Source organism: Rhinopithecus roxellana, chromosome 3 (genome assembly GCF_007565055.1).
Source record: "Rhinopithecus roxellana isolate Shanxi Qingling chromosome 3, ASM756505v1, whole genome shotgun sequence".
In the NCBI taxonomy this organism is placed as follows: Eukaryota; Metazoa; Chordata; class Mammalia; order Primates; family Cercopithecidae; genus Rhinopithecus; species Rhinopithecus roxellana.
In genome coordinates this window covers 1,284,418-1,299,425 of record NC_044551.1, presented here as the reverse complement: position 1 = coordinate 1,299,425, position 15,008 = coordinate 1,284,418, and the positions used below count along the sequence as shown (strand labels likewise).

At 35.8% G+C, this 15,008-nt stretch overlaps 1 protein-coding gene across 4 annotated transcripts in view; it reads left to right on the top strand.

Moving 5' to 3' along the window:
- The window catches only part of GFM2 (G elongation factor mitochondrial 2), a 48,809-nt gene that overhangs the window by 14,522 nt on the left and 19,279 nt on the right, over positions 1-15,008 (top strand). For all 4 annotated transcript variants that reach the window (XR_004056343.1, XM_010363318.2, XM_010363325.2 and 1 more), the window contains 7 exons: positions 2,018-2,143; positions 3,345-3,433; positions 6,298-6,386; positions 7,921-7,981; positions 8,231-8,410; positions 13,111-13,191; positions 14,588-14,736. Coding sequence is in view for 3 of the 4 variants with exons in the window: in XM_010363318.2 (XP_010361620.1) it covers positions 2,018-2,143; positions 3,345-3,433; positions 6,298-6,386; positions 7,921-7,981; positions 8,231-8,410; positions 13,111-13,191; positions 14,588-14,736 (775 nt within the window). In the remaining variant the exon portion in view is untranslated. The remainder of the gene's footprint in view (positions 1-2,017; positions 2,144-3,344; positions 3,434-6,297; positions 6,387-7,920; positions 7,982-8,230; positions 8,411-13,110; positions 13,192-14,587; positions 14,737-15,008) is intronic.

The following is a 15,008-nucleotide window of genomic DNA, read 5'->3' as shown; positions in this document are numbered from 1 at the left end:
GATGACTGTGTGCCTAAACGATGGTCTTTTTGTGATGAATTTCCTAGGTGTTCTTTGAGCTTCTGGTATTCGGATGTCTAGATCTCTAGCAAGGCCAGGGAAGTTTGCCTTGATTATTTCCTCAAATACATTTTCCAAACTTTTAGATTTCTTTCTTGGAAGTAGCAGTTATTCTTAGGTTTGGTCATTTCAGCATAATCCTAAACTTCTTAGAAGTTGTTTCTTCTACTTTCTTAATTCTGTTGCTGAGACTTTCCAGTGTATTTTGCATTTGTCTAAGTGTATCCTTCATTTCCAGAAGTTGTGATTGTTTATTTATGCTGGCTATTTCTCTGGAGATTTTTCCCTTCATATCCTGTAATATTTAAACAATTTTTTAAAGTTGGTATTCACCTTTCTCTGGTGCCTCCTTGAGTAGCTTAGTAATTGACCTTCTGAACTCTTTTCTGGCAGTTTAGATTTTGTCTTGGTTTGGATTCATTGCTGGTGAGCTAGTGTGATTTTTTGGGGGGGTATTAAAGAACCTTGTTTTGTTATGTTATGAGAATTGTTTTTCTGATTCCTTCTCATTTGGATAGACTATGTCAGAGTGAAGATCTGGCACTTAAGGGCTACTATTCAGATTCTTTTGTTTCACGGGGTGCTCCTTTGATGTGGGGCTCTCCCACTTCCCCTAAGGATGGGGCTTCCTGAGAGCCAAACTGCAGTGATGTCCATGTGTTTTTGTACGGCTATCTTTTGAAGTTCTTTTCTAGTTCAGATCATAGCCTAAAAACTATCCAGGTTGTTGTAGAACTTGCTGATCCAAGGTTGACTTCATTAGTCATATGAATAATCATAAAGATAATGTGAAATAAAGATCTTTATAATTGTGAAAAATCTTAGTACTGTGTAAGTGTTTTTAAAACTTGCTGTCTCATTTAGAACTTAGAGTTAGTTATTTGGTCTTTGTATCCTTAATGATATTATTTTCTTTGGCAGTGATGTTGGGAATAACTGACAGTAATATAATTATAGATATTAACATAGAGTTATATTCGAGTTACTGTCAAATACATTTTTCTTGCTATTTCCTCCTCTGGTGTGTAGATTATGTGTGTGTATACATATTAATACATATATGCACACACACACATACACATACATGGGGCAACTAGCTACCATTTTAGGGGTTTAATGCTGAAATAAATGATAGTATAAGGCCATGATAATGGTAAAGAACAACTTTTTTATTTCTTTTACTGTCTATAAATTTAATTAGAATAATATACATAATTCAACTACAGAATTTTACTGCAGAATAATTTCAGTGAACTTTTTGGATAAAGTTCAGGATAGTTTTTTTGTGACTTTATACTGTAGAAGTTGTATGAGACTACTTGCACTTGTACAAATAAATCCCTTCTCTTTGGAAAATTTAGTAATGAGATGGGTTTGTAAAGGATAATTTAATATTGGATGAATTTTTTTATCTATCTCATTCCATGTGGCTATCATTTATCATCTACTAGACTAGGTACTTTATATATATTGTCTCATTTCATCCTTGTAACAACCCAGCAAGGATGACTTTATTGGCCTTATTTTACAAACTAGATTAAGTAGTTTGCCTCAAGATCATAGAGTGCTAAGTGGTAAAGTTGGGATTTAAAGCTATGACTGTGCTCTTTCATTGTACCAGTCTGCCTTCTATCAAGGGATCAGGAGGGAGGGACATCAGATAAAGAGGGGGTAATGATAGTGAAGCTATGTAAGAAATAAATGAAGTATATGGTTCAGTAAACTTAAAAGATTTTCATCTTGGTGAAAAATTACTTTTATGGCAAAAATACTAATCTAGCTGAAAAACTTTTTCTACCATGAGGATTTACTTAGTGAAAGAGTAAAGGCTCTATTAAACCAAATATTTTAGGAAAAATCTTTCTTAAGGCAGATTAAACTGTGTCAGGTAGATATTGAGCACCAATAAAATACACTTGCCATTAAGACTAAATTTTATCATCTTTTTCCTGGCTAGATGTTGATGATGGAGACACTGTGACAGATTTCATGGCCCAAGAGCGAGAAAGAGGCATTACTATTCAATCAGCTGCTGTTACGTTTGATTGGAAGGGGTATAGAGTCAATCTAATTGATACACCAGGTATGGTACTATTGCAGTAATACAGAGATGCTGCATCATTTGGAGTTTTTTGTTGTATGGGGTTTTTGTTTTGCTTTTTATTGTGGTAAAAAACATGTTACAAAATTTACCATCTTAACCATTTTTAAGTGTACAGTTTAGTAGTGTTAAGTATGATCACATTGCTGTGAAACAGGTGTCCAGAACTTTTTTATCTTGCAGAAATGAAATTATATTCATTGGACAACAGTTCCCTTTTGCCCCCTCTCTTCACCCCTGCTAACCACCAGGGGTGGGATGGTGTGAGTTTTTTGTTTGTTTTCATTTGCAATATGTTTTTGTTCTTGAAAATTTATGATATTCACCCCCTACCCCTCACATACATACCTCATCATACACAAAAATTAATTTGGAGTGTATCACAGTGTTAAGTTATGTATACATAGCTTCTAGAAGAAAAATTTCTTTACAGCCTTGGGGTAGGTAAAAATTTCCTAGAAGACATAAGAAGCACGAAACATAAATAACAAAAGTGGATTCCTGGAACTTTATCAAAATTACAGCTGTTCACTAAAACAAAATTAAAAACACAAGGCATAGACTATGAGAAAATACTTGTAATGTTAGATAAACGTATTATACAAATATTAAATTTCCTAAATGCAATAATAGTATTGATTGTATAAGAGAATATGATCATCTTGGAAAATAAATGCTGAAGTATTTACAGTACATATCTATAACCATGGATTTGTATCCAGGCTATATGAAGAACTATAAATCAATAATACAGATCACTTTGTATACCTGTGAATTTGACTAGCTTAGATGCCTCATGTAAGTGGAGTCATACAGTATTTGTCCTCTTGTGATTGGCTTATCTCACTTAGCATAAAGCCTTCAAATTTTCCCGTATTGTAGCATGTGACAATGTGCTACAATAGCTTCTTTTTTATTCTGTATAGTATTCCATTGTATGTATATATCACATTTTGTTCATTCATACATCAGTGGACATTGGGTTGTTTCCACCTTTTGTCTCCCAGTGCTGCTATACATATGGGTGTGCAAATAGCTCTTTGAGACTATGCTTTCAATACCTTTGGATATACACACATACACCCCCCACTAGGAGTGAGATGTGAGATTGCTGGATCATATGATGGTTTTGTTTGTTTTGTTAAAAAGATTTTAGGCATTATACGTCTTATCTTTTTCTTAGGTCATGTGGACTTTACCTTGGAGGTTGAGCGCTGCCTAAGAGTGTTGGATGGTGCAGTGGCTGTATTTGATGCTTCTGCTGGTGTAGAGGTAAATAATATTGCCAGAATAAAGGGAAATAGAACAGCATGAGTTTTTAAAAAGTAGAATATATCAAATTTAGTAACCGTAATCATCTATTTGGTAAGTTCATGTAAATAAAATAATGGTAAAAGGAAATCAGAATTTAATATTGAGATGTAATCTATATGTGATCTGAGATACTTCATGGTAAAAGGAGAAATATGAAAGGTAGTGTCAAGAACTTGGAAGGATCAGAGATTCTACCTTACTTTCAAGCTATCAAATTAGCCTGCCTCAGTTTCATGCATTCTGGCAGAAGACGCTATGGTGTGAGATTGATTATACACTGTTATTTCTGTCACTTTATTTCCTAATACTTCCACCTTTCTGTTGTTATAACTTTACATAAATGTGACGCTTAATCATTCAAACAGATTGCATTACTTACAAGATTGAAATGTGCTTGAATAGGAAGTTTCTGAATTCATGAAGGAGAAGGCACTTCTTTTAAACAATGGATGGGCTTTTAGCTGGCAGGTGGGATGGTGTGAGTTTTGTGTTTGTTTTCATTTGCAATATGTTTTTGTTCTTTGAAAATTTATGATATTCACCCCCTACCCCTCACATACATACCTCATCATACACAAAAATTAATTTGGAGTGTATCACAGTGTTAAGTTATGCATACATAGCTTCTAGAAGAAAAATTTCTTTACAGCCTTGGGGTAGGTAAAAATTTCCTAGAGGACATAAGAAGCACGAAACATAAATAACAAAAGTTGATTCCTGGAACTTTATCAAAATTACAGCTGTTCACTAAAACAAAATTAAAAACACAAGGCATAGACTATGAGAAAATACTTGTAATGTTAGATAAACGTATTATACAAATATTAAATTTCCTGAATGCAATAATAGTATTGATTATATAAGAGAACATGATCATCTTGGAAAATAAATGCTGAAGTATTTACAGTACATATCTATAACCATGGATTTGTATCCAGGCTATATGAAGAACTATAAATCAATAATAACAACCCAGAAAAAAATGGACAAAAATCCTGAATGGACACTTCACAAAAGAACACATGTGAATGACTAGTAAGCACATGAAAAGATGCATAATCTCATTAGTCATCAGGAAAATGCAAATTAAAATCACAGATTCAATTTCACACCCAAAAGAATGCTTATAATTAAAAAGAATGATAGCAAATGTTGGTGAGAATATGGAGCAACTAGAAAATTTACACATTGTTGATAAGACTGCAAAATAGAGGCCAGGCATGGTGGCTCACACCTGTAATCCCAGCACTTTGGGAGGCTGAGGCAGGTGGGTTTGTTTGAGCCCAGGAGTTAGAGACCAGCCTGGGCAACATGGCAAAACCCCATCTCTACAAAATACAAAAAAAATATTAGCTGGGTGTGGTGGCATGCACCTGTAGTCCCAACTACTCAGGAGGCTGAGATGGAAGAATTGCTTGAGCCCGGGGAGGTTGGGGCTGCAGTGAGCCGTGATCGCACCACTGCACTCCAGCCTGGGCAACAGAGTGAGACCCTGTCTCAAAAAAAAAAAGACTGCAAAATAATGCCACTACTCTGGAAGACTATTTGGAAGTTTCTTTATTTTATTTTATTTATTTTGAGACAGGAGTCTCACTCTTTGTCACCTAGGCTGGAATGCAGTGGTGCAATCTTGGCTCACTGTAACCTCTCTCTCCCAGGTTCAAGCAATTCTTGTGCCTCAGCTTCCCGAGTATCTGGGACTACAGGTGTGCACCACCACGCCTAGTTAATTTTTGTATTTTTAGTGGAGACAGAGTGGCCAGGCTGGTCTTGAACTCCTGATCTCAAGTGATCCACCTACCTCAGCCTCCCACAGTGTTGGGATTACAGGCGTAAGCCACCGCACCCGGCGGAATTTTCTTGTAAAGTTTAAATATACTTAAGCAGTTCTCCTCCTATATCTTTATCCAACAGAATGAAGACATTTGTCCAGCAAAGACACATTCAGAATGTTTATAGCAGCTAAATTCACAAGAGCTCCAAACTAGAAACAATCCAAGTGCATATCCACAGGTGGATAGGAAAACCAACTGGTACATTTATATAATTAAAAAGAACTGATACACCTAACAATGTGGATGAATGTTAAAAACATGTTGAACCAAAGAAGCCTCGTTATTTTATATGAGGTTCAAGAATAAGACACTGAAGCTGTGGTGACAGAAATCAGAACAGGTTGCTTGTAGGAGACAGGGTGGAGAAAAATTTCAGGAATAATAGAGTGTTCTACGTACTAATTGGGGTAATAGTTACACAAACATACTTTTATCAAAACGCATTGAGCTATATATACACTTAATATCTGTATTTTATTGTATATAAATTTTACCTAAAAAATAAACTGGCTTCTTTATAGTACACTGCTATATTTCTTTTACCTCAAAACAAGTATCTGAAATAATTAAGGCAAAATTCCTATTTCATAGATCAGAGACCTGACATTAAATGAATTAAGTGTCATATGACATTTACTAGGAAAAGTGAAGCCAAACAAAAAGTAGGTCTCCTGATTCTCAGTTAAGTTCACTTTCTGTGATTCTCAGTACCTCCTAGGTGTTAATTTTCTTTGTGTGGCCACCTAGTTCACCCAGAGTATTCTCAAGTAGTTTGAAGCACACTCCTCTTTACACTTCATCACGTTCCCGGCTGTGTTAACTTGATAGCTGAAGAGTGACCCTAGAAATATAAGTACAGTTGCACTAATTCTCTGCTAGAATAGGGCCCGATTTATCTGACAGTAGATTTTTGGATCTCTTCATTCTGGGTCTAGTAACATTGTGACTTTTGTTCAGTATGTATTTTTTTCCTCATCTTTGCTTTAGGCCCAGACTCTCACAGTATGGAGGCAAGCTGATAAACACAATATACCTCGAATCTGTTTTTTAAACAAGATGGACAAAACTGGAGCAAGGTATTTAAAATGTGTTTCAGTTGGCTTATCAGAGTGAAACTACAATTTGAACTTTTAATGAACTATAGCTTAAATTTAGAAATAGCTCTTTTTTCTTATTGTATTATAGGATATAAATATTCCATGAAATCCCAGTTTATTCCCATAAAAAAATTCAAAGCAGCTAATCCATAGGTTATGTAACAATTTGGGACTAATAGCTGATAGATGATGATGAATCCTGTTTGTAGTATAGAGAGACCGAATCATATTTCTAGGATCAAAGTGGCATCTTGATGATTCCATTGATTCTCTTTAGAACTGTATAGTATAGTCCCTATATTGCTGAAGGTATGGCACTTCCCATCATTGCTAAAGATAGAGAATAGAGAATTGTTTCCTGCAGTTGAAGGTGTTCTTCCTTATTCTCTGATTTTCTTAGCTACTGGGTAAGATACTCTCAATAAAGAACTGGAAGAGGAGAATGTAGATGCTGTAAGACCTGCATGTAGGGCAGAAGAGAGTTAATGCTGAAATGTAGTGGCCATAGTCAGAGACTATAGAGTGGTGGATACGTTGTTCTGAGAACATAATTCAGAGAATCAAGAATATATGAAAGATTTGAAGAAAACATGAAAGGGAGAAAATCAAGAATATTAAAAATTTTACAACAAATGTGATAGGGAGAGATTGTGACCTGTGGTGGGAGAATGGCAAAAATGAAACATAAACTATACCTCCCCTACAACTACACAGTAATTAATATGCATTGTGTTTTTCTCACTCTCTGTAGTAATTCTGAGGCTGTTGGTTTAAAGGACCTTGTCTTGATTAATAATAGCCCAGCAACCTTTAAAATGTATTAGCCTCAAGTTCTGACCCTTTTCTGCTTGGAGTTCCTTGTGGTAGATGGAAGTACTTATTTATTGCCAGACAGTGCCTTTGGCAATGGGGAGGGAGATGACTGGATAATAGGCTGGTTCTGAAAAAAACACTGGGACCGGAATGACCTGCATGTATGTATAAATCAGCCCATGTGCCAGAGATGGCATGTGTTCTAGAGGTAGCCAGCTGCAGTGTTAGCATAGAAATGAATAGCATAGCATAGGATATGAAGAATGCCAAAGACTAGGCAGGCTCTTGGAAGAAAGCTGGTAGCCTTGTATGATAGCAAACCTAGTAGTGGAAGAAAGAATCCTTAGCTTATCACAAATCTTGCATTGGAATCCCAACTACAATTTATTATCCATGTTACCTTGATCAATTCATTTAATCTTAATTGCAAAGTATAGTTATGTGAAGCTCACAATAATAATATCCTAAACAGCTCTGTGGCTGGATTAGGGTAATTTCTGATATCTGAAATTGACATAAAAGTTTATTCCAGACATTTTCCTATGGAAAACTGTTAAATAGTGAGCGTTAAGGAGAATAAAGTGGGTTAAAATTTTAGAAAACATTCTTAAAACCTGTAAGAGTTTTCTTTCTTCTTTTGATACCTTTGGTAAATAATTTTTAACCATGTTTTTAACTATAATTATTTTGCTTTCTACAGCTTTAAGTATGCAGTTGAAAGCATCAGAGAGAAGTTAAAGGCAAAGCCTTTGCTTTTACAGGTAAATTGGTTAATAGCATCAGCTTCTTCTCAGTTTCCTCATTAATTTATTTTGTGACAATGTATACATTTCCAAAGCCATCTCAAATCATTTTTTAAGAAGCTGGAGTATAAATAAAAATAGCCACAGATTATAGTAATGGTGATAATAGACATTTTGGGGAAAATGGTACAATTAGAAAAGACTTGTCATCAATGTAGTTTTCAGTGAGTGATCATTTAATAATGTTAATCTCACTCTGACTTACAGTTACCAATTGGTGAAGCCAGAACTTTCAAAGGAGTGGTGGATGTAGTAACGAAAGAAAAACTTCTTTGGAATAGCAATTCAAATGATGGAAAAGACTTTGAGAGAAAGCCCCTCTTGGAAATGAGTGATCCTGAATTGCTGAAGGAAACAACTGAAGCAAGGAATGCCTTAATTGAACAAGTAAAGTATAATGAATGATAAAATGAACACCAGTGTGTGCACCACTCATCTTAAATAGAATATAGTCATACTTTAGCATCTCTGGGGGATTGGTTACAGGACCTCCTGTGGATACCAAAATCTGCAGATGCTCAAGTCGCTGATATAAAGTGATGTAGTATTTGTATATAACCTATTCATGTCTCCCTCTATACTTTCTTTTTTTTTTTTTTTTTTTTTGAGATGGAGTCTTGCTCTGCCACCCAGGCTGGAGTGCAGTGGCCGGATCTCAGCTCACTGCAAGCTCCGCCTCCCGGGTTTACGCCATTCTCCTGCCTCAGCCTCCCAAGTAGCTGGGACTACAGGCGCCCGCCTCATCGCCCGGCTAGTTTTTTGTATTTTTAAGTAGAGACAGGGTTTCACCGTGTTAGCCAGGATGGTCTTGATCTCCTGACCTTGTGATCCGCCCATCTCGGCCTCCCAAAGTGTTGGGATTACAGGCTTGAGCCACCGCGCCCGGCCCTCCTCTATACTTTCAATCATTTCTAAATTACTTATAATACCTAATACAATGTAAATGCTGTGTGCCATTTTGTGTTCATTTCTCTCTCCCACTAATCATCTACCTGTCCCCCAAACTATTATTTCAGTATTTCTCTTTCATGTGCTTTTTTGCTGTTGTTGTTGTTGTTGAGACGGAGTCTAGCTTTGTGGCCTAGGCTGGAGTGCAGTGGCACGATCTCAGCTCACTGCCACGAAATCAGCTCACTGCAGCCTCTACCTCCCAGGTTCCAGCGATTCTCCTGCCTCAGCCTCCTGGGTAGCTGGGATTACAGGCATGTACCACAGCACCAAGCTAATTTTTTTTTTTTTTTTGTATTTTTTAGTAGAGATGAGGTTTCATCATGTTGACCAGGCTGGTCTCGAACTCCTGACCTCAGGTGATCTGCCTGCCTCAGCCTCCCAAAGTGCTAGGATTACCAGCATGAGCCACTGCACCGGGCCTCGTTTGCTTTTCCTTGTAGTTTACCATAAATCCTTAAAGAACTTAGGTTTACATGTTTTGAACTTCACATAACTGAAATGATACTGTTTGTATTTTATGACGTTGCTCAACATTGTTGGAACTTTATCCATGTTGCTATGTGTATAGTCTATTCATTTCAATCTTGTATATTGTTCTTTTTTTGTTGTTGTTGAGACGGAGTCTCGCTCTGTCGCCCAGGCTGGAGTGCAGTGGCCAGATCTCAGCTCACTGCAAGCTCCGACTCCCGGGTTTACGCCATTCTCCTGCCTCAGCCTCCCGAGTAGCTGGGACTTATAGGCGCCCGCCACTTCGCCCGGCTAGTTTTTTTTTTTTTGTATTTTTAGTAGAGACGGGGTTTCACCGTGTTAGCCAGGATGGTCTCGATCTCCTGACCTCGTGATCCGCCCGTCTCGGCCTCCCAAAGTGCTGGGATTACAGGCTTGAGCCACCGCGCCTGGCTTATATTGTTCTAATATATGATTTTACCACACTTTATTGGGTGTTCTCCTGTGGATGGGCTTTGAGGTTGTGCTGTTACAAGCAATGTGGCTATGAACATTTTTGTATCTATCTCCTTGTGCACATGGGCAATGGTTTCTTTAGGATTAAACTAAGGAGTAGCGTTGCTATGTCAAAGGATATGAATGTCTTTTACTTTTCACCAGATGTGAAATTATTTAGAAAATTTTAAAACCGTCAATTTTATAGTTGGTATATAGCTCTGGACCTCATCCACCTTTAAAATTATAATGGAAAATAGCAAGATTGTTAATATTTGTAATATTTATATTATATTGTTAGTATATATGGCAATAAGTAAACCTTAAATTTCTTGAATATTATGGTAGAGAAAAATGTTGGAATCTGAGCCCTTGATTTTTCACTTCTAAATTGAATTGGTCCAAATAAATTCTGTCAGCATTAATTTTTTTTCACTCATCTTTTGTATGTAGTTTTTTTTTTTGAAGTATATAGTCATGTACTTCATGATGACATTTTAGTCAAGAACAGACCACATGAATGTTGACAGTGCTATAAGATTGTAATACCATATTTCCCTGTACATTTTCTATGTTGAGATACACAAATACTTACCATTGTGTTACAATTGCCTACAGTATTCAGTGCAGTAACATGCTATACGGATTTGTAGCCTAGGAGCAATAGACTATAGCCTTGGTGTAAAAGCAGACGATACTGTCTAGGTTTCTAAGTACACCTCTATGATGTTGGTAGAATGACGAAATTGCCTAACACCACATTTCTCCGAACTTATACCTGTCACTAACTGATGCCTGACTGTAGTAATCATTGCAACTTTATCATTAACATAATAATTATTTTTGTTATTGAGTCAATGAGGGCCTACTATATGCTAGGTTAAGTGCTTTATGTATACTTTTTAATTTAACCTTCACAAGAACCTTATATTGTCTGCATTTTACAGGTGGGGAAACAGCAGCTCAAATGCTTAAATAAGTTGTCACACAGCTAATAAAGTGGCTGACCTAGAATCTGAACCCAGGTTAATCTCAGTTTAGAGCTAAAGCTCTTACCTGCTTTGTTATACTGCTTTTTTAATTTGGGGAGCATAGAAAATATAAAAGTGTAACCGACATTTATTAATAATTCATTCCTCTTTGAGTTTTTTTGGTGTTGTTTTAATACAGAAGAACTATAAGAATAAACTTAAGAAGGATCTTGTAATCTAGTTGAGGAGCCAACACACACTTGCCCATATCTCATGGTCTTCTAGGATGTGACAGTTTGTGACAGAAATCTCAGAAAATCTGAGACTGTCAGTAGCTAATCATATGCTGATTATAAGAAACACATAAGTATGTATAAAATTTACAGAATAAGACTACTTCACACCCATTAGGATGCCTGCTGTCAAAAACAGAAAATAGGTGTTGGTAAAGATGTGGAGAATTATAACCTTGTGCACTGTTGGTAGGAATGTAAATGTTGCACCCACTATGGAAAACCGTGTGGTGATTCTCAAAAAATTAAATATGGAGTTACTATATTACCCAACATTTCCGCTTTTTGGGTATGTACTCAAAAGAACTGAAAACAGAGTCTCAAAGAGATATTTGCACATGCATGTTCCTAACAGCATTCTTCAAAATAGCCAAAAGGTAGATAGAAGCAACCCAAATCCATGGATCCAGAGTAATCAGATTCAGAGACAGAAAGTAGAATGGTAGTTGCTATGGGCTGGGGAAGGGCAGAGAGAATACAATGTTGTTTAATTAATGTGTATGGAGTTTGTTTTGAAAGTTGAAAAGAGTTCTGGAGATTTATTGTGCAGTAATGTGAAAGTACTTAACACTACTGAACTGTACAAAAGTACAATGGGCCGGGCACAGTGGCTCACGCCTGTAATCCCAGCACTTTGGGAGCCTGAGGGAGGTGAATCACGAGCTCAGGAGTTCGAGACCAGCCTGACCAACATGGTGAAACTCTGTCTCTACTAAAAATACAAAAAAGCCATGTGTGGTGGTGCGCGCCTGTAATCCTAGCTACTCAGGAGGCTGAAGCAGGAGAATTGCTTGAGCCCAGGAGGCAGAGGTTGCAGTGAGCCGAGATTGCACCATTGTACTCCAGCCTAGGTGACAGAACCAGCCTCCATATCAAAAAAAAAAAAGCACAATGGCAATTTTTATGTTCTATATATTTTGTCACAATTTAAAATTTTCCTTTAGTGAATAAGATTAATGTGGAATAGAATCAACTTCCAATATTGAAGGTACGCAGTAATGATAGCTAATACTTATTATACACTAGTATATATTCTTAAAGCATAATTTGAATTGGTTATTTAATCCTTATAACAGCCTCAAGAAGTAAGATACTACTCTGTGAGTTACTGAGGCAGAGAGGTGAAGTAACTTGACCAAAATTTGAACACGCTAGTAAGTGGTGGAACCATTTCTAGATAGTCTGATTCCAGAAGTAGAGCTTAAACATCACATATAATGCTTTCCAGAAGGATGGTTAGGTACATTTCTGCTATACTTAATCCTGTTAACAGTGTGGTTTTTTACCAAGTTTGAATGTTTTGCTCCCTTGTACTGTTAACACGCTTTTGAAGCTGTTTTATTAATTTGTCAGCTGAATGATCCCATTTCATATAGGCGGATGGTTATGAAAAGAATGTGAAATAGACTATTGCATTTTTATTATTGAAATATTGCCTATGCCTCCCTTCCCTAATATAAATGTATTTCTTCAGTGCAGAATTACGGCAACATTAATTCTTTTAGTTTCACCGACTTGGGAGATCTGGTGAACATTCAGATATTAGAGGAAAACCAGATGAAACTTTTTTATAATCTAAAACCTCCAAATTTATCTTAAAAAGGCCAATCCATTGTATGTACTATCATTGTAAGTTGCACATTTTCTTTGATTTCTTTTGAGCACACTGATAGCACTTAATTAAGATGCTTTATCAGGCTCTGACTTTCTGTGAATTAGGAAACTCCTAATAGTATCTTTAGTTTTCCATTTCCTTTCCTTTCAAAGAAAAACATTTTTCTTTATCTCATTAGAAGAAGTGAAGAGTTGCTTGGTCTGGATAAGGTAGCTGTCTTGAAATATTTGAATATTGTCTGTTTATGGGGTTTGGACAAGTTAATAGTTATGAAGATAAATGCAAGTTATAGAACTCTAGAACCTTTCTTTATAGGTTGCAGATTTGGATGATGAATTTGCTGACGTGGTTTTAGAAGAATTTAGTGAAAATTTTGATTTGTTACCAGCTGAAAAGGTAAATTTTATTATTCAATAGCTTTGGCAAAATGTTACTAATTGGATGTAGTTTGATTTCTCTGCCTTTGATGTGTGTGCATTTTTTTTTAAACTTTGCATGTTGTTAGAAAGCTGTAAGTTTAAAGTTAGGAGAACATTAAGTTAAAGTCACTACTAATACAATACTTAATGGCAGTGATTTATCACTTTCAAACATACTTTACAAAATTAAAAATTGAATCTGTTTAACTTCTATTGAGTCAGCATTAGTTAACTACTCATTCTCTGTAGTCTTTTCATCATGACAATTCCTCTAAGGATGTTTAGGGAGATCACAGAAAGTTTGTATTAAAATTTACTGTTGTTTCAGGCTACTACAATGATCATTTTTCTCAGAGCATTGTTTTCTGAATCTTTTTAAATTTTTTATTGAAACTCATTACAGTTCTTTGTTTTTGTCTTTTGACATACAGTAAGCCAGAGAAGAGGCAATTAAGATATTGATAGTAATTGAATTATGACAGATTTCTTGAAGGAAATGCTATTTTGTTCTGCCAAGGACATTCCCCATGAATTTGGCAAATTTACTCTTTATTTTTCTCTATGAAACATAAGAATTGCCAAGCAAAGTGTTTCTAAGTAATAATCTGTAAAATGAGCCAAAGATGAGCCTAGCAAATTCACTTAGTATTCATTAGAATAATTAAAAACACAAGAGCTGAAACATATTTTTGAGCCACTCAAAAGTTAGAATGAAAGTGATTTTTTCTTTTGAATGAAATGTCAGTTTTGAAACTGTTTATTTTTGGATGTTTAAATGTGGTATTTATTGTACCCTATCTTCACATAGCATGATTTCTGTTTTCAGAGAGCTCACAATCTAAAGTAGGATTGACCCACCAATAATAGCCTGCAAACACACTCAAGCTTTTCTGGTTTTTTGAAATCTTTCTAAAAATTTTCCTACTTGGATTTCTCTTTTTTCCCTTGGATTTTGTTTAATATGGATTTAATTTAATTGAAGAAATGATAACTCAGATGTATATATTTTATTTATGACCAGTTTCTCTGTTAGACTATCAAGGTTAAATCATAAGTATGTTAATTAATTTCGTCAAGAAATATTTTTGAGCACCTATTTTAACCACTTTTCTCGTTTCTGGGGATTTAGCAGTATTTCCAGGGGTAATGCTCATATGAATTTTACATTCTAGCGAATGGGAGACAGATAAACTAATAAATATCTAACATGCCAGGTACTGATTAGTGTTAAAAAGAAAAACTAGGCCAACAAAGTGATGGAGGTGTGGTGAGCAGTGCTGTGTACATGGCTGGTTAGAGAAAACCTCTAATTTTGAGCTTCTGGCCAAGACCAGAACACAAAATAAATGCTCATTTGTCTCTCTGCTTTGTAGCTACAGACTGCAATACATAGAGTGACACTAGCTCAGACAGCAGTGCCTGTGCTTTGTGGAAGTGCCCTGAAAAACAAAGGGATACAGCCCTTGTTAGATGCTGTTACTATGTACTTGCCTTCACCTGAAGAGCGTAACTATGAATTTCTGTAAGTATGCAATCACATATGTTAAAATTCTTAGCTTTGAAGAAACAAGTAGGCAAATACTTTTATGAAAAGTAATTAAATCACCATTTTTGAATAATAATGGTGAGTGTTATTGCAAATGATATAAGGAACCATAGTAATTTTTGCTTGAAAGAAACATTGTTCATCTCTTGTAAAAAGAGAATATCTTACAGATAGAGCTAAGAGGTATGTCTTTCCACTGTGTAAAAGTTTAACTGTTGACCCTGCCATCTTAGTCTTAGAAAAGTGAT